At 41.4% G+C, this 26952-nt stretch overlaps 1 protein-coding gene across 1 annotated transcript in view; it reads left to right on the top strand.

The window, feature by feature from the left end:
- Positions 1-2886: 2886 nt before the first annotated feature.
- TXLNB (taxilin beta) overlaps positions 2887-26952 on the top strand; it is a 90900-nt gene continuing 66834 nt past the window's right edge. The window contains exons 1-2 of the mRNA XM_056563337.1: positions 2887-3289; positions 23471-23562. Coding sequence (XP_056419312.1) covers positions 2887-3289; positions 23471-23562 — 495 coding nt within the window. The remainder of the gene's footprint in view (positions 3290-23470; positions 23563-26952) is intronic.

The following is a 26952-nucleotide window of genomic DNA, read 5'->3' as shown; positions in this document are numbered from 1 at the left end:
CGCCTATAACTTTTTTATTTTTCCGTGTATGGGGCGGTATGAGGGCTCATTTTTTGCGCCGTGATCTGAGGTTTTTAACGGTACCATTTTTGCTTTGATAGGACTTATTGATCGCTTTTTATTCATTTTTTAATGATATAAAAAGTGACCAAAAATGCACTATTTTGGACTTTGGAATTTTTTTGCGCGCACGCCATTGACCGAGCGGTTTAATTAATTATATATTTTTATAATTCGGACATTTCCGCACGCGGTGATACCATATCTGTTTATATTTATTTTTATTTACACTGTGTTTTTTTTTTTATTGGAAAAGGGGGGTGATTACAACTTTTAATAGGGGAGGAGCTAAATGATCTTTATTCACTTTTTTTTCCACTTTTTTTTTGCAGTGTTATAGGTCCCATAGGGACCTATAACACTGCACACACTGATCTTCTATGTTGATCACTGGTTTCTCATAAGAAACCAGTGATCAACGATTCTGCCGGATTACTGCTCATGCCTGGATCTCAGGCACTGAGCAGTCATTCGGCGATCGGACAGCGAGGAGGCAGGTAGGGGCCCTCCCGCTGTCCTGTCAGCTGTTCGGGATGCCGCGATTAGCCGCGGCTATCCCGAACAGCCCGACTGAGCTAGCCGGGAACTTTCACTTTCACTTTCACTCAGCTCTGAGCGCGTGGCTAAAGGGTTAATAGCGCGCGGCGCCGCGATCGGCGCTGCGCGCTATTAGAGGCGGGTCCCGGCTTCACTATGACGCCGGGCCCGCCATGATATGACGCGGGGTTACTGTGTAACCCCGCGTTATATCAGAAGAGCAGGACCAAGGACGTACCGGTACGTCCTTGGTCCTTAAGGGGTTAAACAGATTTGTAAATTATTTCTATTAAAAAATCTTAACCCTTCCAGTAGTTATCAGCTACTGAAGTTGAGTTGTTCTTTTCTTTTTGACAACAGTCTTTCTGACACCTCTGCTTGTCTCAGGAACTGTCCGAAGCATTAGAGGTTTGTTATGGGGATTTGCTCCTACTCTGGACAGTTCCTGAGAAAAGTAGAGGTGTCAGTAGAGAGCACTTTTATCAGACAGAAAAGAACAACTCAACTTCAGCAGCTGATAACTACTAGAAGGATTTAGATTTTTTTTAACCCCTTAAGGACCCAGGCTTTTTCCGTTTTTTCATTTTCAATTGTTCCTCCTTAACTTTAAAAAATCATAACTCTTAAAAATTTTCACCTAAAATTATACATAATGGCTTAATTTTTGCGTCACTAATTCTACTTTGTAATGACATTAGTCATTTTACCCAACAATCTACGGTGAAACGGGAAAAAAAATCTATGTGCGCCAAAATTGATGAAAAAACACTATTTTGCAAGTTTTGGGGGCTTCTGTTTTTACGCAGTACATTTTTTGTCGACAATGATACCTTATCTTTATTCTGTAGGTCCATACGGTTAAAATGATACCCTACTTGTATAGGTTTGAATTTGTATCACTTCCGAAAAAAATCATGAATAAATGCAGGAAAATGTATACGTTTAAAATGGTCATCTTTTGACCCCTATAACTTTTTTATTATTTCTGTGTTCAGGGCGCTTTGAGGACTAATTTTTTGTGCCGTCATCTGAAGTTTTTAGCGGTACCATTTTTGTTCTGATCAGACTTTTTGATCACTTTTTATTCACTTTTTTGTGGTATAAAAAGTGATCAAAAATGCGCTATTTTGGACTTTGGAATTTTTTTGCGCGTACGCCATTGAACGAGCGGTTTAAAAAGCGGTATATTTTTATAATTTGGACATTTCCACATGCAGCAATACCACATATGTTTATTTTTATTATTATTTACATAATGTTTTTTTTATTTTTGGAAATGCCGGGTGATTCAAACTTTTATTAGGGGAAGGGATAATTGAAAGGGTTAATGATTTTTTTACACTTTTCTTATACAATATTATAGCTCCTATAGGGGGCTATAACATTGCATTAACTGATCTTTTACACTGATTGATCCATCTCCATAGGAATGGATCAATCAGTGTTTTTGGCGATTGAATGCTCAAGCCTGGATCTCAGGCTTGAAACATTCATTCGGCGATCGGACAGCACAGGAGAAGGTAAGAAGACCTCCTCCTGTGCTACAGCTGTTTGGGATGCCGGAATTATACCGCGGCGATCCCGAACAGCTCCCTGAGCTAACCGGCACATTTTACTTTCGTTTTTAGCTTTGAGCGCGCGGCTAAAGGGTTAATAGCGCGCGGCACAGCGATCAGTGCTGCGCACTATTAGAGACGGGTCCCGGCTTCACTATGACGCCAGGCCCGCCGCGATATGATGCGGGGTCACTGTGTGACCCCGCGTTATATCGCAGGACCGGGACCCAGGACGTACCCATACGTCCTGTGTCCTTAAGAGGTTAATAGAAGTAATTTACAAATCTGTTTAACTTTCTGGAGCAAGTTTTTTCCTGGAATACCGCTTTAATGGCCCATGCCAAGGGGAAATTCTGGGAAGAATCCACTTGCAGCTTGTCTAATATATTGACAGAAGTAAGTAGTATGTAGCATTTTCTTTAGTGTCATTTGAGAAAAATAAATGTTGGGCAATGTAAATGTATTCTAATGAAAACAAATTTTTTTAAATAAGGTGATCAGATCTTTATGTTTATGGCCAGCTCTAGTTTATTATGCTGTTCAGGAAAATTCCAGTTTCTTGTACTTTTCCGTGAAATAGAAGCCCCATGCACCCAAACCCCCTACATATATTTCAGGAGGTCCATTATTCTTTAGTGCTGCCCATAATATCTTTATTGTTTAAAAATATAATTTGGTAAATGAATGGTGTTAATTGAAAAATATCATATTCCATCTCTCATGTAGGTACAAAATGCAGAACAACGAGAACAGCAATGATAAAGCAGACAGTCAGCTTCCAGTAAATGATAACCCCCTGCCTCCTGATCAAAATGGTGTATCATCTCTCGAGGAAGTGTCACCAAAAGTATCTGATCTGCAGCCTGGTAAAGCCGATACAGGAGCAGGTGAGCATGACATTTCAGAGGAGCTAAGCAGGCAGCTGGAAGACATAATTCAGACTTACGCATCTCCCGATTCTGTGAGTGCTGAGAACCAGACTGGTGGATTGCCAAATAAAGCACAAGCAAATGAGGATGGAGATACTGAGGATGTAAATGCAGAGGAGTCAAAAGAAGCAGGTTCCTCATCGGATGCCTCATCAGCTACTTTAAATAAAGACCAAAAACTGGATAAGAAAATTCTAAAAGGCTTAGGTATGTGGTTATATTATTACAGTATGTTATATCTATTCTAAATAAAAATGGACTAGGGCTTTTTTCACACCACCATTTTTTTTTTCACCGACACTCAACCCAACCCATTTCATTTATAGGGTTTCCATCATGGTGTCTGGCATTTTACTAGACAAAATAGCAAAATATGCTGCATTATTTTATCTGGCATTCTGCAACAGGGGCTCCCAACAGCAATGTGACCCGATTGTAGCCTAATATAAAAAGACCAACAGAAATGGAGTGAAAACAAAAATTTGTTTCACATAAAAAAAAGGAGACACAGCTGCTTAGAAAATATATCTCAAAAAGAGATTCACAGGCTACATTAGCTGCCTCCACCATATTCCCAGCTGTGCCCGGCCCCCATAAGGAAAACGCAAACTATTCACTATCACAGCCCTAGAATGTGAGTGCCTGTGCTCTGCTCTGAGCAGAGCACAGGAGGGCGGAGTGCAAGCACTGGTAGGCTCTTAAGTTTTAGCAACGTGAGTGTAAATAGTTTACATATTCATTACGGCAGGAGGGGGGAGACCCAGAGCAGGGAACATGGAGTAGACAGGTGGAGTGCGGCGAACTGGCTCCCCAGACCTCTGTCCCTGACTTTTGGGAGGCCCACCTCCTTAATACGATGGCCCTAACCATGGTGGCAAACCCAACACTAAGTAAAGTGCAGGGCGTAGAAAAGTCCGAGACAAGTAAACAAGCACTGTACAAGAGTCAGGGAAACAGGTCAGGAAACAATGGGTTAACAGGCACAGAACTATAGACAAAAAGACAGACAGGAAATGCACAGATCAGAATCAAACAGGCCAAGTCTTTACCAGTGAGAGTATTACCGTACAGATACAGTTAGCCAATGAGTAGTCAAAGAACAAGCCAAAGGTCAGGATAATAAGAGAATAGAATAATAAACACAGGATATGCATAGCAGAGCCAGGGAGCAAGGAACAACAATTTTCACTAAAAGCAGCCTTCAGCCTGATAAGGACCCATTCACGGTCACTAAGACTAGAGCCCATTGGCCTGGCGCATTCAGCTCCTGAGTGGCTAGAGCACAGAATGTGAAGCCTGGCCAGGTGCGATCATTACACCAGTATTCCGATCTACAGTTTACAACAATTGTTTGTGAGAACATTTTGGTCAATTATAGCCTATGCGAGCCACAGGAAATAAACAAAACAATACCAAACAGACATACTCCATCACAATTAACCCTCTTGGGCATAGATCACTATTTATTCTCTACTATCAACATTCAAACCTACATTTTAATGAAAACTCTAAACACAAAAAAGAGCCATCAAAAAAACATACACTATGCCCCAGATTTATCAAACTGTGTGAGAGAAAAAATAGAGTGATTTTCCCACAACAACCAATTACAGCTCAGCTTTCACTTTACCAGAGCTTGTTAGCTGAGCTGTGATTGGTCGTTGTGGGAAAATCACTCTATTCTTTCTCTAACACAGTTTGATAAATTTGGGCCTATATGTATTTAGTAAATCGTACATCTTACTATTGCTCCTGTTGCAGGATATATTTTTATAGTAAAAATTTTGCAGTAACTTCAAAGCCCGAGACTACAGTGGTCAAACGAATTTGCCAGAAGTCCCATAGACTTGTATGGGACTTCTGGCAAATCTGTATCCTGATCAATGTAGCCTGGGGCAAATCGCGATCTCTAAAGTTGCACATATATCCTGCCGCCAGAGCCATCATTGGATGCACACTTTAAAAAAAAGGTCATACCTGTATAAAGAAATCCAATAGATTTGATCCATGAGTGTCAAGCATCCTGGTGTATAAATCCTGGATTATCCATTCATTATATGTATGCATGCCCAATGTATACAGTGTTTCATAAGCCAGGCCATAATTGCCAGAAATGTTGCAGTGCATGTTCTTTATAAAATGGGACAACAAAAAAACTTTTTGCTACAAGTTCGGTGCCTTGGACTACTAGTGTCGATATAGAACAACTCAAAACAATTTGTAAAATACAGAAGTAGATATATCCCCACATTCGTATTCTCTTCCCAGATTTGACTTTATCATGAAACCTGTATCCATAGATATATCAGCTCTGCACCCCCTCCCCCAAATAAATAAATAAATATATATATATATATTATCTGTGTATATTTTGTGGTAAAGTGTACGGGAAAGTGGTGGATGGGGTGTATATTTCACCTGGTTTCCTCAGCGAGGCACAATAAATGAAATCCGGAAGGATATGCTGCTTTAGCAGAGCATAGTCTGCTAGGCCTCTATTGTTTAAACTTCATGGGCTGGATATCCTGGACTGGAGGACAGGTTGGATGTGGGAGTGCTCCACTCCATACCACTAGTCCACTACAGGTTTCCCTACTCCAAGGTGTTCTCAGGTGAGGCTCCCTGTGCTGATTGGTGGAGAGACAGAGGAGAAACAGACACAGCCAGATCTGCAGCTGAAACCTACCAGGTCTGAACCTTCCTCTATGGACATTTTGGGAGTTTGCTTCGGGCCAGACATTAGGCCCACAGTAGGATAGTGAAGTATCCTGATGTTTAATTAGAGCCGGAAAGGCTTAGATGTTGTTGTTTTATTTGCACTATGCTTTGTACCTAAAATAAGTTAAATAAACATCCTCTTGGACGTTTAAAACCTACTGCTTGTGTGAATACTGGCATTGCCGACCCCACCGTGTAAGCTGTTCCCTACAATGTACATATATATATATATATATATATGTGTGTGTGTATGTGTGTGTGTCTGTATCATAATACAGTCCTGCACTTACTATCAGCACTAGACAAGGGCCAAATAATCCCTCCACATTATTCCTCTAATGCAGTAACCATATCGCGGTACTACTTACTACATAGGTCTACAGCCTGTAAAAGAAGTTACAATGCAGTTAGATCCTGTGACTCACAGGTTATGTCTTCCTATATAGTAATAGGGCTCCCTGTGTCCCCAAATGATTATAGTTCCCCAACAGACCACCCAAAAATAATATCTAGTAGCATGGGATCCCCAGGCAGTCATGATGACATCATAGCATGCAAGACATTGCGGGGATGGTATCCTGGCAGCTGACAGCTCCACCATTATACTTCACTGCATCTGCATCCGGAAAATAGCCAGTAAAGGGCAATGGTTGTCCGAAGATCCAAGACACTGGGCTAAAAATCAGGGGCATGCTCAGTGTTAACATACAGAGCATAAAATATAGTAATAGCTACCTGTTTTTAATATTTAATTTAAAATTTAAAATAACTTATAACCTTAAAAATGAAATCTAGCAATAATACACCAATGTATTATTATAATGAAATGATTATTAATTGTTAAATGGTATTCGCCAGTTTATTAAAAAGATCATACATATATTATACTACTTTCCTGCACTGGGGCCGGTATAACAGTTTCAAAATTCACAAGCACCCCTATGTAGTGTTAAAGTTTTTGGTTCATTGCACGTCCCTGGGAGTCTGGAAGTCCAATACAATTAGACAAGAAAAGTAGGACACCACACAACTGGATACATTTCCAAAAAAAGTAGAAACTTTTTTTTTTTTCAGCTCCAGTGATACCAATAAGATACTATTCAAGCTGGGTAGAGGAATAAGACTGTACCCTACATGAAAAAAAAACATACGTTCTGAAATGTCACCTATTGGTGTCACTGCGGCTACAATAAAAGACCACACTATTTTGTCATTCATCCAGTCGTCTGCTGTCCTACTGTTTTATTGTTTGTATGACAGTTCAAGCTGGTATACCTGATATATCGCATTTCAGTCCTAAAAAAATGGCTGTAAATCTTGTGCAGACAAACAGTTACAACAGAACACCTGTGTACATAGAGCATATGATGAGCCATGCTATGATTTCTTTCTGTGAAATTTGTATAGAATCAGAAAAAAAAAACTCAATGCTTTTGTATATCAAAAAGGCATACAGAGGTACAGTAGATCCAATGAGTGTACATATAAAGAATAAATAATTATCAATGATCAAAACGTATATACTAACAACATGTTAGTTTTTGAAATTATGCTGAGAAGCAATTGGATCATTGTGCAAGATTGTAGATGTGCACCATGTCTGTCTTCTACTTGAGTACATAAAGAATAAATAATGCTGCTTCATTTTGTATTCAATCTGGTCTTTGACTTACAAAACTGCACCAAAAATGTCCTAAAAAATGTATGTGTGATTCCAGCCTTATATAGTAGTTTTTTGTATTTATTATTAATGACACTCAATGGCCCTAATTTACTATTGTAAACCAGGTCTGTTTTGTCGGGTTGTGCACCAAAATGTGGCACAGTGCTCCAAAATTTGGCACATTGCCCCACAAATTGTGTCTGCAGCAGAATTTGTGACCAAAAAAAAAAAAACAACCAAATCTCCATTTTACTCAGTGGATTTGAGCTCTGGAAAACCGCACAGCTCAGAGCAGTTGTAAAAAAAAAAAGCAAAACGTAGGGAAAAGGGCAAAATGTAGGGAAACATTAATAACTACTGTGGAGAAATACCTGTCGGGCTGGGATTATGTATTAAATGGGAGAACACTTGGGACAACTGACATGGAAAAGGACTTAGGAGTCTTAGTTAACAGTAAATTTAGCTGTAGTGACCAGTGTAGGGTAGCTGTTGCCAAGGCAAATAAAATCATGGGGTACATCAACAGGGGCATAGATGCCCACGACAAGGAAATAATTCTACCGCTGTACAAATCACTAGTCAGACCACACATGGAATACTGTGTACAGTACTGGGCACTAGTGTACAAGAAAGATATAGTGGAGCTGGAGAAGGTTCAAAGACGGATAACCAGAATAATACGGGGAATGGGAGGACTGCAGTACACAGAGAGATTATCAGAATTAGGGTTATTTAGTTTAGAAAAAAGAAGAATAGGGGCGACCTAATAACTATGTATAAATATATCAGAGGGCTTTACAGAGATCTCTCCCATGATCTATTTATACCCAGGACTGTGTCTATAACAAGGGGACATCCTCTATGTTTAGAGGAAAGAAGGTTTCTACACCAGCACATGTGGGGATTCTTTACTGTTAGAGCAGTGAGACTGTGGAACTCTCTGCCTGAGGAGGAAGTCATGGTTAACTTGGTAAAAGAATTTAAAAGGGGCCTGGATACATTTTTGGAGAATAATGACATTACAGGTTATGCATACTAGAGTTATAGGGACAGAACGTTGATCCAGGGATTTATTCTAACTGCCATATTTGGAGTCAGGAAGGAATTTTTGCCTCTAGTATGAGGGTTTTTTGCCTTTCTCTGGATCAACTCAGTATGGACTCATTAGGGTTATTGGTTTAACTTGATGGACTCAACGTTATGAACTATGTTTCTATGTTACTTATCAGCTGCTTTATGCTCCACAGGAAGTTCCTTTCTTTTGAATTTCTTTTCTGTCTTACCACAGTGCTCTTTGCTGACACCTCTGTCCATTTCAGGAATTGTCCAGAGCAGGAGAAAATCTCCATAGCAATCCTATACTAACCTCTCCTGCTCTGTACAGTTCCTGACATGGACAGAGGTGTCAGCAGAGAGCACTGTGGTCAGACAGGAAAGAAATTCAAAAAGAAAAGACCTTCCTGTGGAGCATACAGCAGCTAATAAGTACTGGAAGGATTAAGATTTTTAAATAGAAGTAATTTACAAATCTGTTTAACTTTCTGGCACAATGTGATTTAAAAAAAAAATTCCACTGGAGTACCCCTTTAAGAGGCTTTTGAATTTTTTTTGACACGGAGCCATGTGAGGGCTTTTTTGTGCAACTAATTGTACATTGCAATAACTTATATTTTACCATAAACTATTCGTCATAGCAATAAAGATTATTTTTTTGGGGGGGGGATTGGGAAAATGTTTTTGTAACTTTTGGGGGGGGGGGGTCGTTTTTACTCTTGATGGTAAATATGGTCGTAACTCCTTAATGACCACAAGCATAAAATTAGACTTGTGGCCGGCTCCCGTTATGTGAAGCACACTCAGGAGTTGAGCGTGCTTCATACGCGGCAGGTCCCGGTTGCTATCACAGCCAGGACCCGCAGCTAATATCGGACATCGCCGATCGGGCTGTTTTCCGGTATTAACCGTGTCTAAAGACACCGTGCTCAAAGTTTACCCCGGTGTCTAAAATGGGAGAAAATCATTGCCAGTTAGCTCAGTGGGCTGTTGGGGACCGCCACGGTGAAATCGCGGCGTCTCAAACAGGTGATAGGACAGCAGGAGGGTACTCATGTTGTCTCCCACCGTCTGATCATCACTCTGCTGCTCCGTGCCTGAGATCCAGGCTGGAGCAGCAGAGCACCGATAACACTGATCAATGCAATGCTATGGCTTTGCATTGATCAGTGTCTGCAATAAAGGTATTGCATGTTATAGTCCCCTATGGGGGCTATAACACGGCAAAAAAAAGTGTAAAAAAAATTGTTAATAAATGGCATTTAACCCCTTCCCTAATAAAAGTTTGAATCACCCCCCTTTTCCCATTTAAAAAATATGTTAATAGAAAATAAACATATGTGGTATCGCCGCATGTGTAAATGTCCAAACTATGAAATTATAATGTTAATTAAACAGCACGGTTAATGGCGTACACGTAAAAAAAATTCAAAGTCCAAAAATGGTACCAATAAAAAATTCAGATCATGGCGCAAAAAATGAGCCTTCATATATCCCCGTATATGGAAAAGTAAGAAAGTAAAGGGGTCAGAAAATTACAATTTTACACATACAAATTTTGGTGCATGTAGTTATGATTTTTTTTTAAGTAGTAAAAAATATTAAACCTATATAAATTAGGTATCCTTATAACCGTATGGACCTACAGACTAAATATATGGTGTCATTTTTACCGAAAAGTGTACTGAATAGAATCGAAAGCTCCCAAAAGTTACAAAATGGTGGTTAATTTTTTTTGTTTTTTGCGATTGATGTCATTATAAAGTACAATTGGAAGCGCAAAAAATAAGCCCTTATATGGGTCTGTAGGTGCAAAATTGAAAGGTGATGAGAAAGAAACAAAAATGCAAAAACTGAAAAATCCTGCGTCCTTAAGGACTCTGGGTTTTTCCATTTTTTGCATGTTCGTTTTTCCTCCTTACTTTTAAAAAATCCTAACTCTTTCAATTTTGCACCTAAAAATCCATATGATGGCTTATTGTTTGCCCCACTATCAGTCATTCTACCCAAAAATCTATGGCAAAACGGAAAAAAAAAATATTATGAGACAAAATTGAAAAAAAAAAAGCAATTTTGTAACTTTTGGGGGCTTCCGTTTCTACACAGTAAATATTTTGGTAAAAATTATACCTTTTCTTTACTCTGTAGGTCCATACGATTAAAATGATACCCTACTTATATAGGTTTGATTTTGTTGTACTTCTGGAAAAAATCATAACTACATGCAGAAAAATGTATACGTTTTAAAATTGTCATCTTCTGACCCCTATAACTTTTTAATTTTACTGCGTATGGGGTGGTATGAGGGCTTATTTTTTGCACCGTGATCTGAAGTTTTTAGCGGTACCATATTTGTAGTCATAGGACTTATTGATCATATTAAAAAGTGACCAAAAAGGTATTATTTTGGACTTTGGAATTTTTTTGGCGCATACGCCATTGACCGTGAGGTTTAATTAACAATATATTTTTTATAATTTGGACATTTCCACACACGGTGATACCACATATGTTTATTTTTATTTACACAGTTTTTTGTTTTTTTTAACGGAAAAGGGGGGCGATTCAAACTTTTATTAGGGAAGAGGTTAAATGATCTTTATTCACTTTTTTTTCACTTTTTTTTGCAATGTTATAGCTCTCATAGGGGACTATAACACTGCACACACTGATCTTTTACTGATTTACTGATTTACTGATTCTGCTGCTTGACTGCTCATGCCTGGATCTCAGGCATTGAGCAGTCATTGGCGATCGGACACCAGGAGGCAAGGAAAGGGACCCTCCTGCTGTGTCACAGCTGTTCGGGATGCCTGCGATTTCTCTGAGCTAACCGGCAACGATTTACTTTCACTTGTCACTGTAGGGGTTAAGGCGTACCCGTCAGATCCAACAAAATATTTTTTTTAAATATATCACTCAGTACCTAATCCTGACCATGTATATCTCATTTTTATGTGTCTAGCACCTTTATTTTATTTTTTATTACACTTTTAAATTAGCTCACTAGTCTAAATTGCTCTCAAAGGGAGGGGGTGTGGCCTCACTGTGCAGGTATCCACCCCCTCCCTCAGTGTGCTGTCTGCTCACATCTCCCCTAGCTTTAGCAAAACTACAACTCCCAGCTTGTCCTCACTGACAGTAGCGGGACACAAGCTGACAGTGGGAGGATTTTTCCTCCAGCTGTGAGCCCTGCGCTCACAGCTGTCAATCAAGGAAGTGTGTCCGTGACATTGGTGATGACGCATGGACACAGCAGGACTAGTATGTGTCCAAGCAGGTAGGGGGGGACAGTTGTTTGACTGGCTTTTTCAGTATAAAATACTGAAAATTTTCTAATGAAGGCAATTGCAAAACCTATTGGTTTTGCCTGCTTTACAACATATCAAAAGTTTTTGTATCTGACAGTGCCCATTTAAGGGGTTATTAGTAGCCAGAAACTCACCCGCTGTGAAGTAAGTGCAGCCCCTGTGCATCGCTTCATAGTCGTACCATAAATGTATGCCGCTGTGCGCAATGTTGCTCAATGCAGAACCGAACATTTACGGCATATGTTCGTAAGTGGTTAAAATGAAGAAGAAGAAAAAAAAACAATAAATGGCAGAATTGCTGATTATTGGTCACATTACATATCAGAAAAAAAATTATAAAAAGTGGTCAAAAAGTCCCATGTAAAAAAACAGCCCTCACGCTGATTCGTAGACTGGAAAAAATTTTTTTATTGGGATCAGAATGGGGCTATTATAAGTGTATATATATATATATATATATATATATATATATATATATATATACACTGTATATATAATTTTTTATTATTTATTGTTTTAAGTAAAAGAAAACAAAACTGTTATAATTGTACTGAGCTACAGAATAAAGACAACTAAATACCGTATATACTCGAGTATAGGCCGAGTTTTTCAGCACGATTTTTCGTGCTGAAAACACCCCCCTCGGCTTATACTCGAGTGAACTCCCCCACCCGCAGTGGTCTTCAACCTGCGGACCTCCAGAGGTTTCAAAACTACAACTTCCAGCAAGCCCGGGCAGCCATCGGCTGTCCGGGCTTGCTGGGAGTTGTAGTTTTGAAACCTCCGGAGGTCCGCAGGTTGAAGACCACTGCGGCCTTCAACATCATCCAGCCCCTCTCACCCCCTTTAGTTCTGAGTACTCACCTCCGCTCGGCGCTGGTCCGGTCCTGCAGGGCTGTCCGGTGAGGAGGTGGTCCGGTGGGATACTGGTTCCGGGCTGCTATCTTCACCGGGGAGGCCTCTTCTAAGCGCTTCGGGCCCGGCCTCAGAATAGTCACGTTGCCGTGACAACGACGCAGAGGTGCGTTCATTGCCAACGTAATTCTGCGTCATTGTCAAGGCAACGGCTCTATTCCGGGCCGGAAGCGCGGAGAAGAGGCGCCCCCGGTGAAGATAGCAGCCCGGACCACCTCCCCACCGGACCACCTCCTCTCCGGACAGCCCTGCAGGACCGGACCAGCGCCGAGCGGAGGTGAGTACTCAGAACTAAAGGGGGTGAGAGGGGGGCTGGATGATGTTGAAGGCCGCAGTGGTCTTCAACCTGCGGACCTCCGGAGGTTTCAAAACTACAACTCCCAGCAAGCCCGGACAGCCGATGGCTGCCCGGGCTTGCTGGGAGTTGTAGTTTTGAAACCTCTGGAGGTCCGCAGGTTGAAGACCACTGAGGGCGAATGATGAGAAGAGGATGATGAAGGGGGGGGTGTGGGGATGATGAAGGGGGGGGGGTGTGGGATGATAAGGGGATGATGAAGGGGGGATGTGTGGGATGATAAGGGGATGATGAAGGGGGGATGTGCGGGATGATAAGGGGATGATGAAGGGGGGATGTGTGGGATGATAAGGGGATGATGAAGGGGGGATGTGTGGGATGATAAGGGGATGATGAAGGGGGGATGTGTGGGATGATAAGGGGATGATGAAGGGGGGATGTGTGGGATGATGACAAGGGGATGATGATGAGGATGTTAATGACGGGTCTGGATGATGACAGGGGGGGATGAGGTATTTCCCACCCTAGGCTTATACTCGAGTCAATAACTTTTCCTGGGATTTTGGGTTGAAATTAGGGGTCTCGGCTTATACTCGGGTCGGCTTATACTCGAGTATATACGGTAGGTGATAAAAGTTAAAGAGTTATGGCTTTTTTAAATGAGGAAAAAAATGTAAGCAAAATGAAAATCTGCTGTATCACGGAGGGGTTAATTTTTTATAATAATTTGACTTTGTTTCATTGAAAACGTCAGGTGTTATATTAAACTGATGGAGAAGAACCTATTATAGCATGAACATTTTACATGGCAACACAGTTATTTGAGTCCATTTGTTCCCTTTTGAAGCTATGGATGAATTAAAGAGAACTAAATGTAACATTAAAAACAAAAGCCTTAGTGGAATGTAGAGTTAATATCTGTCTTTGTGTTTTGTCTAGAGACCTCCTTGCACATTTTCGGGAATCTTTTTTTATGCTAGATAATCATAGCCCATTATGAAGACTCAAGTTATAAACATTTCTAGCACATATTCAGCAGATGTGAGGCTTTTTTATGCCTGCTCATTAGATTTGCAAATGAATCCATGGATTACCCAAATTCATGGTTTCCATGGGTATGGTAATAAGGCTTTTTCTTCTTTTCTTCTGTGAAGCTAAATACTTAAAGCACTGTATTCTTCAATATGTCACAGTAAGTGGAATAATTGATTTCATTCATACAGAACTAGGGCATGGCATAAGTGTACATGTTTTCCAAAATGGGCATGTCTAAGTCTGACACACGTTACAAATGATTATTGATATATTATTATAAAATACTACATTTGCTGTAAATTTAACATTATTTTTTAGTCAAATAAGCATACAGATATATCATACTTTCTAAATTAATGTCATATTCAGTAAGAAATACACTGTTTGGCCATAACATAAAAGCTTAACCCCTTAAGGACCCAGCCCATTTTCACCTTAAAGGGGTACTTCACTTAAAAACATTTTATTTTAAATCAACTGGTGCCAGAAAATTAAGCAGATTTGTAAATTACCTCTATTTAAAAATCTCAATCCTTCCAGTACTTGTCAGCTGCTGTATAATCCAAAAGAAGTACTTTTTTCATTTTTAATTTCCTTTGTGTCTGACCACAGGGCTCTCTGCTGACACCTTGTCAAGAACTGTGTATAGCAGAAGAGGTTTTCTATGGGGATTTGCTCCTGCTCTAGACAGATGCTAAAATGGACAGAGGTGTTAGCAGAGAGCATTGTGATCAGACAAAGGAAATTAAAAAAAAAATGTTTTCCAGTGGAGTACCCCTTTAAGGACCCGAGCATTTTTTGAACATCTGACCACTGTCACTTTAAGCATTAATAACTCTGGGATGCTTTTACTTATAAATTTGATTCTAAGATTGTTTTTTCGTGACATATTCTACTTTAACAAAATGCTAAATTCTCGTTGACACTTGCATCATTTCTTGGTAAAAAAAAATTCCAAAATATCATGAAAAATTTGTAAATTTTGCATTTTTCTAACTTTGAAGCTCTCTGCTTATAAGGAAAATAGACATTCCAATTAAATTATATATTGATTCACATATACAATATGTCTACTTTATGTTGGCATCATAAAGTTGACATGTTTTTACTTTTGGAAGACCTCAAAGGGCTTCAAAGTTCAACAGCAATTTTTCAAATTTTTCACGAAATTTTCTAAATCGGAATTTTTCATGGACCTGTGAAGTTTTGAAGTGGATTTGAAGGGCCTTCATATTAAAATACACCATAAGGGATCCCATTATAGAAACTGCACCCCTCAAAGTATTCAAAATGACATTCTGAAAGTTTGTTAACCCTTTAGGTGTTTCACAGGAATAGCAGCAAAGTGAAGGAGAAAATTCAAAATCTTCATTATTAATACTTGCATGTTCTTGTAGAACCAGTTTTTGATTTTTTTACAAGGGGTAAAAGGAGAAAAAGCCCCCAAAAATGTGTAACGCAATTTCTCTTGAGTAAGGAAATACCTCAATATGTGGATGTTAAGTGCTCTGTGGGTGCACTAGAGGGCTCAGAAGGGAAGGAGCAACAATTGAATTTTGGAGAGTAAATTTTGCTGAAATGGTTTTTGGGAGGCATGTCACATTTAGGAAGCCCTCTATGGTGCCATACCTGCAAAAAAAAAAAAACAACAAAAAAAAACAAATGGTATACTATTTTGGAAACTACACCCCTCAAGGAACGTAACAAGGGGTACAGTGAGCCTTAACAACCCACAGTTTGACGACTTTTCGATAAAGTCGGATGTGTAAATGAAAAAAAAAAATTTCACAAAAATGCTGGTTTTTCACCAAATTTTACATTTTTACAAGGGGTAATGGGAGAAAATGCCCCCCAAAATTTGTAACCCCATTTCTTCATATGGAAATACCCCATGTGTGGACATCAAGTTTTCTGCTGGCGCACTACTATGCTCAAGAGAGAAGGAGCACCATTGAGCTTTTGGAGAGAGAATTTGGTTTGAATAGAAGTCGGGGGCCTTGTGCGTTTACAAAGCGCCCCATGGTGCCAGAACAGTAGACCCCCCCCCCCCGCCCACATGTGACCCCATTTTGGAAACTACACCCCTCACAAAATTTAATAAGGGGTGCAGTGAGCATTTACACACCACTGGCATTTGACAGATCAAAAATTACATTTTTCCTGTTCACGGATCACTGTTCCAAAAATCTGTCAGACACCTGTGGGGCATAAATGCTAACTATACCCCTTATTATATCATGTGAGGGGTTTAGTTTCTAAAATGGGGACACATGTGGGGGGTTCCATTGTTCTGGCACCGTGGGAGCTTTGTAAACACATGTGGCCTTCAATTACGGAAACATTTTCTCTCCAAAAGCCCAATGGCGCTCCTTCTCTTCTGACCATTGTAGTGCACCCGCAGAGCACTTTACATCCACATATGGGGTATGTTCTTACTCAGAAGAAATGGTGTTACAAATTATGGGGGCTTTTTTTTCCTATTTTCCCTTGTGAAAATGAAAAATGTTGGGTGACACCAGCATTTTAGTGAAAAAAAAAATGTCATTTTCACTTTCAACTTTAACGAAAATTCTTCAAACATCTGGGGGGTGTTAAGGCTCACTATACCCCTTGTTATGTTCTGTGAGGGGTTTAGTTTCCAAAACGGGTTACACATGGCTATTTTTTTTTTCGTTTATGTCAGAATCGCTGTAAAATCAGCCACCCCTGTGCAAATAACCAATGTACATAGTGCGCTCTCACTCCTGAGCCTTGTTGCCCGTTCACAGAGCATTTTATGCCCACATATGGGGTATTTCCGTACTCAGGAGAAATTGTGTTACAAATTTTGGTTTTTTTTTTTTCTTTTTACCTCTTTTTACCTCTTACCAGCATGTTAGTGTAACATTTTTGTAAATAGTGTGTAGTGTGTAAATTTTATAGATCCCTTTTCCTAAGGGGTTAAAGGAGAAAAAGCCCACCAAAATTTGTAGTGCAATTTCTCCTGAGTACGGAAATACCCCATATGTGGCCCTAAACTGTTTCCTTGAAATACGACAGGGCTCCGAAGTGAGAGAGCACCATGCGCATTTGAGGACCAAATTAGGGATTGCATAGGGGTGGACATAGGGGTATGCTACGTCAGTGATTCCAAAACAGGGTGCCTCCAGCTGTTGCTAAACTCCCAGCATGCCTGGACAGTCAGTGGCTGTCCCGAAATGCTGGAGTTGTTGTTTTGCAACAGCTGGAGGCTCCATTTTGGAAACACTGCCGTACGATACGTTTTTCATTTTTATTGGGGGGTTAGTGTAAGGGGGTGTATATGTAGTGTTTTACATTTTATTATGTGTTAGTGTAGAGTAGTGTAGTGTGTTTAGGGTACATTCAAACGGACGGGGGTTCACGGTTAGTTTCCCGGAATGAGTTTGCGTTGTGGCAGAAAATTTGCCGCAGCTCAGACTTGAAGCAGTAAACTCACTGTAAACCCACCCGTGTGAATTTACCCTATACATTCACATGGGGGGGGGGGGCAAACCTCCAGCTGTTTCAAAACTACAACTCCCAGCATGCACGGTCTATCAGTACATGCTGGGAGTTGTAGTTTTGAAACAGCTGGAGGTTTGCCTCCCCCCCCCCCATGGAATGGTTTACAGTGAGATTCCTGCTTCAAGTTTGAGCTGCGGCAAATTTTCCGCCGCGTACTTTTGCAACAGCTGGAGGCATACTGGTTGGAAAACCTTTAGTTAGGTTCTGTTACCTAACTCAGTATTTTCCAACCAGTGTGCCTCCAGCTGTTGCAAAACTACAACTCCCAGCATGTACTGATCGCCGAAGGGCATGCTGGGAGATGTAGTTATCCAATAGCTGGAGGTACGCAACTACAACTCCCAGCATGGCGAGTCAGCCGTTTGCCCTTCGTGCATGCTGCTAGTTGTAGTTTTGCAAGATTTAGAGGGCCACAGTTTAGAAACCCCCGCACAGTGATCTTCAAACTGTGGTCCTCCAGATGTTGCAAAACTACAAATCCCAGCATGCCCAGACAGCAAACTGCTGTGTGGGCATGCTGGGAGTTGTAGTTTTGCAATAGCTCTCATGTAAGATCAGTTTAGACAGGCCAGCCTTTACTCCCCACAAGTCTTTGGTACCCTTGAACCTGTCCTTACTGGCTAACATAATCTTGGATCACTTTTGGTAGACAGTAAACACTGCATACTGGGAACACCCCAGAAGGTTTGTCATTTTGGCGCCTTATATACCCCAAATTTGGACAGGCATCATTGTGATGAGATAAGCAATGTTATTCACTTCATTCGTAAGTTGCTTTAATTTTATGGTTGAACAATATGCTATTTTTGCATGTTTTTGCTCACATCCTTTAGAGTGGTTTAGTGCTTATCTTTTTCATTCATCATTCTAAATTTCTTGTTTACTTATTAAAAAAAAAAGTTTCACCCCTGTCCATGCCTTACCAGCTTCCACCATGTACTGACAGCTGATTGGCCTGAGTACCTGTCATGTGACCTCACATTCACTGCCAACAAATAAGATCAGTCAGGCCCATACTTGGCATTAACTCCCCTCATTCCTACACCATCAAACTTGGGCAAAGCCCTTAGACATTTTTGCTTTTAAAAGTACACAAAAAAAGGAGAAATGGGCCATTACAAAGGGATATTATTTAAATGACTTGTTTGATTGAATATCCTATGCAGAATATATTGTCACACTGATTGGAACTAAACAAATGGTGATGGATCAATCTGAAAATACAAGAGATAAATGAATATCCCGCACAAGAGCTCGAATGCAGATATATTTATTTCAGTGCAGCAACACACACAGACCAGAACAGCAGTGACGCGTTTCGATCGTCTAAGCGATCTTAATCATACTGACCACAGTATACCTGACGTATTCTGAAAATACGCCACAATGGTTCTGTTCTGCTGTTATTTTATCAAATAAAAAGAAGAAAAAGACAAGTGATAATTATATATTCTCATGAAATCTATTTAGATTTGATCTGCAATGTGTTACATTATCCTCGGGACAGTTTATTAGCTATATTGATCCTATAGGCAGTTGCTCACAAACTGTACAGTATGTAATTTGGGAAATGTATTCCAGCAACTGGTGTTACACTTGGATAAATTCCATGTATTTTATGAATCAGTTCTTATATCTGTTCTAGTGTAACTTCTGATAAAGACAAAATTAAAGTGTAATCAGCATTATGGCTTGGAAAGAATTTCTCCTTTTAACATCATTTAGAACTCTAGGTCTAGAACTCTTTTCCTCATAAAGAGCTTCAAATCACAATCAGACCAAATTCCAATTCCTGTTTTTGGACCAATCGTTGGTATGAAAAATTGTAATATGTGAATGCAGCAAAAAGGAAAGCACTAATAAATCTATGAAATACTGTAGGCTACGATGACTAACAAGGTAAATACAGACTACATCACAAACTGCCGTCAGAACTCATGGACACAGCTCTTCGACCTCACTGAAGGCATTGTCACATGGTTGGAATACAAATGAAAGCACATTTGCTACTTTCCAGCCATCCACAAAACATATACAGATAAGAAGTCTGGGGATGGCTGATGTGATGCTTACTGATTCTATTGTGGGAACTGCATCCTCTCAGCCAGGAGATGTTACTTTTCTATACCTGACTAAAAACATTCTTAAGCTATTGCTTCCACAATAATTTTATTATTATTTATTAAATAAATAAATAGTTAAAGAATTGCCTTTATCAATTCCACTGTCTATTAGATCATTTAGATTCCAGTAGGCAAATGGGCAAGGTTAACTATACTATGCAATGGTTACATGTGTGTTAGTGACTTACATGAGTTCTAAAGTTGTATGTTGTGTGATATGCCTTAAAGTGTACCTGTTTGTCAAAACTTTTCGTATGATAATGTAGATAATAACATTATATGTATATTTGTAATACACATTGGTTACAAAAATGTGTATATTTTTGGGTGACAAAATGCTGTCCCTGCAGCAATTGCCTGTGTGAGGAGACCAAATACAGAAAGTGAGGGTGGGACAAAGCAGGGCTCTGTGCTGGTTCCTGGCTTGTCAATCATCCTGATGTGTGAGCCGGGAGCATGACACAGAGCCTAATTGCACAGGGCACTGCTTGTCCTCATTCCTCATTGTACAGAACTCTGCTTGTCCTCACTGCACATAGCCCTGCTTGTCCACAGTGTACAGAGCCCTGCTTGTCCTCAGTATGCAGAGCCCTGCTTGTCCTCAGTGTACAGAGTCCTGCTTGTCCTCAGTATGCAGAGCCCTGCTTGTCCTCAGTGTACAGAGCCCTGCTTGTCCTCAGTATGGAGAGCCCTGCTTGTCCTCAGTGTACATAGTTCTGCTTGTCCTCAGTGTACAGAGCCCTGCTTGTCCTCAGTATGGAGAGTCCTGCTTGTCCTCAGTGTACATAGTTCTGCTTGTCCTCAGTGTACAGAGCCCTGCTTGTCCTCAGTGTACAGAGTCCTGCTTGTCCTCAGTGTACAGAGTCCTGCTTGTCCTCAGTGTACAGAGTCCTGCTTGTCCTCATTGCACAAAGCCCATCTTGTCCTCAGTGTACAGAGCCCTGCTTGTCTTGTCCTCAGTGTACAGAGCCATTTTTGTAATCACTGCACAGACTCCTGCTTGTCCTCAGTGGTCAGCCCTGCTTGTCATCAGTGTACAGAGCCCTGTTTGTCCTCAGTGCACAGAGCCCTGCTTGTCCCCACTGCACAGAGCCCTATTTGTCCCCACTGCACAGAGCCCTGCTTGTCCTTAGTGTACAGAGCCCTGCTTGTCCTTAGTGTACAGAGCCCTGCTGGTCATCAGTGTATAGAGCCCTGCTTGTCATCACTGCACAGAGCCCTGCTTGTCCTCACTGCACAGAGCCCTGCTTGTCCTCAGTGTACAGAGCCCTGCTTGTCCTCACTGCACAGAGCCCTGCTTGTCCTCACTGCACAGAGCCCTGCTTGTCCTCACTGTACATAGCCCTGCTTGTTCTCAGTGTACAGAGCCCTGCTTGTCCTCAGTGCACAGAGCCCTGCTTGTCCTCAGTGCACAGAGCCCTGCTTGTCCTCAGTGCACAGAGCCCTGCTTGTCCTCAGTGTAAAGAGCCCTGCTTGTCCTCAGTGAACATAGCCCTGCTTGTCCTCATTGCACAGAGCCCTGCTTGTCCTCAGTGTACAGAGCCCTGCTTGTCCTCAGTGTACAGAGCCCTGCTTGTCCTCAGTGTACAGAGCCCTGCTTGTCCTCAGTGTACAGCACCCTGCTTCTCCTCAGTGTACAGAGCCCTGCTTGTTCTCAGTGTACAGAGCCCCGCTTGTCCTCAGTGTACAGAGCCCAGCTTGCCCTCACTGCTCAGAGCTCAACTTGTACTCACTGCACAGAGCCCAGCTTGTCCTCAGTATACAGAGCCCTGCTTGTCCTCAGTATACAGAGCCCTGCTTGTCCTCAGTATACAGAGCCCTGCTTGTCCTCAGTGCACAGAGCCCTGCTTGTCCTCAGTGCACAGAGCCGTGCTTGTCCTCAGTGCACAGAGCCGTGCTTGTCCTCAGTGCACAGAGCCGTGCTTGTCCTCAGTGCACAGAGCCATGCTTGTCCTCCGTGCACAGAAACCTGCTTGTCCTCAGTGTACAGATCCCTGCTTGTCCTCTGTGTACAGATCCCAGCTTGTTCTCAGTGCACAGAACCTTGCTTGTCCTCAGTGTACAGAGCCCTGCTTGTCCTCACTGCACAGAGCCCCGCTTGCCCTCAGTGTACAGAGCCCTGCTTTTCCTCAGTGTACAGAGCCCTGCTTGTCCTCAGTGTACATGGCCTGCTTGTCCTCAGTGTACAGGGCCCTGCTTGTCTTCAGTGTACAGAGTCCTGCTTGTCCTCACTGCAAAGAGCCCTGCTTGTCCTCAGTGCACAGAGCCCTGCTTGTCCACCCATGTTCCCTGCATTTTGTCTCTGCACAGAGACATACAAGCAATAGCTGCAGAGACACAAGCCAGGATTTTTTAACCAGAAAATGTACACATTTTGAAATCAATGCATATTACAAACATACAGATCATGTTATTATGTACATTATATAAAAAATTTTTTGTAAATGATAGGTACACTTTAAAGCTGATGGGCCCTCACTGGTATCCTCCTATGTGGCAAAGGTACTGTTAAGTTCACTAAGGTAAAAGAGCCCAGCTCTTGACTCCAATTCCACAACCTAAGCACCCATGTTTAACTTTTTTTTACTATACTTATTATGATAACAGGAATGAAACGTATTGCTACAAATTTGCTTTTGTTTGATTGGTCTAATATTAATTAGATATATTGATATGTTCCCATATTTGGAAAATTTAAATTGAGGCTCGTGGCCTAATTCTCACAATACCAAAAGTCTTAAAAATCATTTACATTGTTTATACTGCAAATGATGGTTCTATGGCCATCTACATGAATAAATCAAATTGTGATTACTTTCAATGTGTTAAAAATTCTGTTTGGTTATATCTCATTTACACCTGTTTCTAGAAAAGCGAGATCACTACTAACATGTTTATCATCAACTAAAAACTTGAAATGTACAACCTCCCAATAATGAAGCCATAAAGGTGAAGGAGATACATACTAATAAATACCATTAAAACTGTATCAAAGAAAAATTTGTCAGAGCTGTATAGACAGACATATTGTTATTTCACAGCAGAACAGCACAGCAAATTAAAAAAAAGTAGGTAAATGGTATTTAGACAGACACTACCTTCGAAACTCTACTATACCATAGAGACAGGCCATGCCCCTGGTTGTTCTCATTTTTAGAGGGGGTTGAACACCTGTAAAGGACTCCATTCTCCAGAGAACATACAGTAGTAGCAAACTTGGTGGAATCAAACCAAGGGTCATGGATAGAGACAAATTGAACCAGCAGGAAATGAATTCTGTCTAAATTACAAAAAAAAAGTCAGATTACGGTAGTTAGAATCTAAACTTTTAGTAAGTTGTTTTATCTCTCCTACTATACAGTTAGTGGACCTAAGGTAAACTGTGATACTGTATGCAATGCAGCTTCCACTCTCTATTTTTGCTGGGCCAATGTTCTGTACCAGGCTGAGCAGCTTATTGTGCAGGAGCAGAGTCTCCTTTCTTTGTCAGCAGTCCCTGCTCCTGTAAACAGTTTGCATGGACAAATATAGGACACCTCAGGAAACTTCCAAATTGGGATCAAAAATAAATCTGGCAATCATATTTGCAGAATGGACACAAATAGAATCTCAGAAGATATACTTATTTTATAGTCATGGAAGGGAAAACCCAATCATCATAACATGGAAAACCAATTTTTATCTTTGCTATGGGACCCCTATCTTTGATGTCAGCATGAAGGAGGCCTAATACTTTATTTTTACTTGAAGGTAAAGAGGCTGCTCTCCTGCTCCAGAGCCTAAACAAGCTTAACACACCCGAGGAGAAGCTGGAAGCCTTGACAAAGAAGTATGCAGAACTGGTTGGTATTGCATGGATATGTGATGTGTATTGCAATGCAGCACATAAATGTGTTCTTTAGTTAATGTGGGCAATAAAATAATTAAGACATAATTTATTAAACCATATGTATTAACTGCAAATCAACATTGGGGGGGATTTATCAAAACCCGTGTAAAGGAAAACTTGCCCAGTTGCCCATAGCAACCAATCAGCTCGCTTCTTTCATTTTCAGGAAGGCCTGCGAAAAATGAAAGAAGCAATCTGATTGGTTGCTATGGGCAACTGGGCAAATTTTCCTCTGCACGGGTTTTGATAAATCTCCCCCATTGTGAATAGCAAAGACATTTTCCAGTTGAATTGCATGAGATAAAATAAGCATTGGGCATTATGTACTGTACTTGCTTACTGTCCAGAATTATGCCTTTAATAAAAATTGGTTTTATATGGGATATTGTATCTATTGTATCAAGTTTAAGATTTAAATTCAAAAGGATGGAAAATAGCACCTTCCAAAATGAAGGTTTTGAATTTTATTCACCCATCAAGTGACAGCAATGTTTTAATTTCACCATGGAGTCTTTTATAGCATGGATGCTGGAGTTGATAGGTGAAAAAAATTCACAACCTTTATTTTGGAACTATCGCTGTTTTTCATTCTTGTGATTTGTATTTCTTTAGATTGTTAGTCAAGTATTTTGTGGTGGCGGGGTGTGTGATGCAGGGCAGATGTTGTTACCCTAGGGGCAGATGGCATTAACTCTTTGTATTCGTGATGCCAGGGCGTGGTTTAGCCTATAATCACCTGAAGGTATAACGCTGGATCCTGGGCTAGGCACAGGGGGCAATAAAGACTCCGACGCCAAGTTATGGACAACGGTAGATTTACTGAGGGTAGACAGTTGGTAAAGGCTATGCAGTTCAGCCAGGGCCCAAGGAGGTGACTCAGAGACTTTAAGGACTTGCTGGGACTTGTAGTAGGACTAGACAAGTTGGTGCAGGCCATGTTGCTTCACAATTTAACAGAGACTGACTTGACTTGACTGATGACGGACAATGCTGCAGGTATAGCTTACCTGCTCTTGACTGTGGCTGCAGAACTTGGCATGAGACCTTCAATACACTGGACACACATACACTAGGCACGACTGACCTCAGCAAAGACTTGGTGCAAAAAGAGAGAGGCTAGCTCCTCCCAGGGTTTTTTGGGGGGAGACTAGCAGGGAGCCCATAGGTCACTCTTGGGATCACCTGGTCACTGGTACCTCCTGGGTAACAAGCAGATGTAATATCACTTGGTATAACTCTTAAAGTGACACATGTTATACAATAAAACATATTTACAGTGGATAACTAATGCAGGGGCACTGGGGACAATGAATGATGCTGTCTGACAGGGAAGCAGGAGTACAGGGTAACACCTCCTGTACTGGGCAACCACAAACTCCCCCTCTTAAATATAGTCGTCCTCGATGCCCAGTCCTGAAAGGCGGAGGACTGAAGTGGCCACTGGGGCCTGGTGACAGTTCCTGGGGCATCTTAGCAAAATGTTCTTAACAGGTCTGTTAACTTGATAGCAACAAAGGATGAGTCCATGTAGTATTTGCAAATGTCCATACAGGCTCCGATATGGTAGCAAACATGTGAGGAAAAAGGACCTTGTAACTTCTTTAACAACACGCTCTTAAGACAATATTATATACAAGTTGTGGATTGGTTTGCCTGAGCCTATCTGCCCAATGCTTTGGCTGTTAGGGCCCCTCGGTATTAAAACTCTTCTCCCCAGAATTCTACACATTTTTACACCATACAACAGTGTTACTTTTACTTTTAGCAACCTTTTCATCTCTGCAACGTTCCTGTCACTCTAAGTGCAATATCTAGACTTCAGGTGAACCCTCTGGCCAATAGAGTACCCTGCACACGTGGGCAGGAGAGAAAACATTAGACACATTTCTGTATACATTTAGAACTGGTGAACTGGAACTACAAATAATGTCACAGTTCTGTCTTACATGTGTTAACCACTTTGCTATATCTGAATGGACTATGTGTGGTACATAACTTTTACATGTTTTAGTGTGAATTAATCTTTGTTTCTCGCTGGAAGTTGTCCTTGGGTTGACCGTTGGGACCTACGCAACACCACTTCTGGAGAGTCTGGAACACCAGTGTCTCCTGGAGCTCTTGGTACAGCTGGAACTGTGCCTAGGTCTTTCTCATCGAGTTTGGGAGTTGGTATAGGGTCAGGACTGGCAGGAGTCGCTGACTGTGGTGCTGGGGAGACTGGTGACTGAGTTGGTGCTCTGGAAACGGGTGTATAAACTAGAGCCAACGGTGACAGGACTAGGGCTGGAGTAGAAATTAATGTTGGTGGAACCAACCCTAGGGCTGGTGAGACAGAAGACCGCAGGCTGACTTGGAGAAAACATAGAGAAGTCCATAGATGGATGGATCCCCTCGCCTGGGACATACTCTCTTGCAGGTCTGACTGCTCGAGGGGATGGTGCTGGGAGCATGTATAGGTCTTCTTTCAGACACAGCTTGATTCGGTTGCGGTGAACAACTTGTGGCTCATACCCAGGCTTTTGTACTTCATACACGTCAGAGTCTGGATAGGGTATGGCCGTCACTGTGAACGGTTCCATCTCCCAGATAGAGTCTAATTTATGGGCTCTTGGAAACATCTGCAGGCACACTTTAGCGCTCAGTTGAAGTGGTTTGGCAGAGGCATGACGGTTGTAATCCTGTTGCTGTCTTTGTTGAGCCTCGCCCATATTTTTGCTGACAATTTCTTTTGCTTTGTGGATTCTTCTCTGGGGGTCAGAGACTCACTCCAGGGAGGCATGTGGAGAGTTGTTGAACGGGGCTTGAAGTCCAAATGTTCAGTCTTTAGGCAGCTGTCCATGGCCCCCCATCTTGAAGTAGAAAGGAGTGTACCCTGTAGAACAGTGGACTATGTTATTATAGATCTCCAATAATTCAGGCAGTAGTCTTCATGTCTGGAGACAGAGCCAGCTCACAACATGTGGATAAAGACTTGATTGATGCGTTCAAAGAGCCCATTCCCCTGGGGGTGGTAAGCAGTAGTCCGGAGTTTCTTACAGGCATGGAATTGACACAGCTCTTGGAAGAGTTGGGCCTCGAAGGCCGTTCCATGGTCCGTCAGGACAGGCTACGGACACCCAAGGGTTTGTACCCACCTGGTCCGCTGTCTTGGCTGTGAGGTCTTTAACGGGTACAACGACAACCCACTTAGAGTAGTGATCCACCATGGTGAGAGCACAAGTGTACCCGGACCGGGTAGGAGACACCTTGACATGGTCTAGCGCAACCAACTGGTTAGGCCTTTTACTCTGGATGAAATGGAGGGGTGCTCTTGTGTCCTTGTGCACATTCTTGGTGACATTAC

The sequence above is a fragment of the Hyla sarda genome, chromosome 3 (genome assembly GCF_029499605.1).
Source record: "Hyla sarda isolate aHylSar1 chromosome 3, aHylSar1.hap1, whole genome shotgun sequence".
Taxonomy (NCBI): Eukaryota; Metazoa; Chordata; class Amphibia; order Anura; family Hylidae; genus Hyla; species Hyla sarda.
The sequence above is the reverse complement of the archived record's forward strand: the minus strand, read 5'-3'. Positions and strand labels throughout refer to the sequence as shown.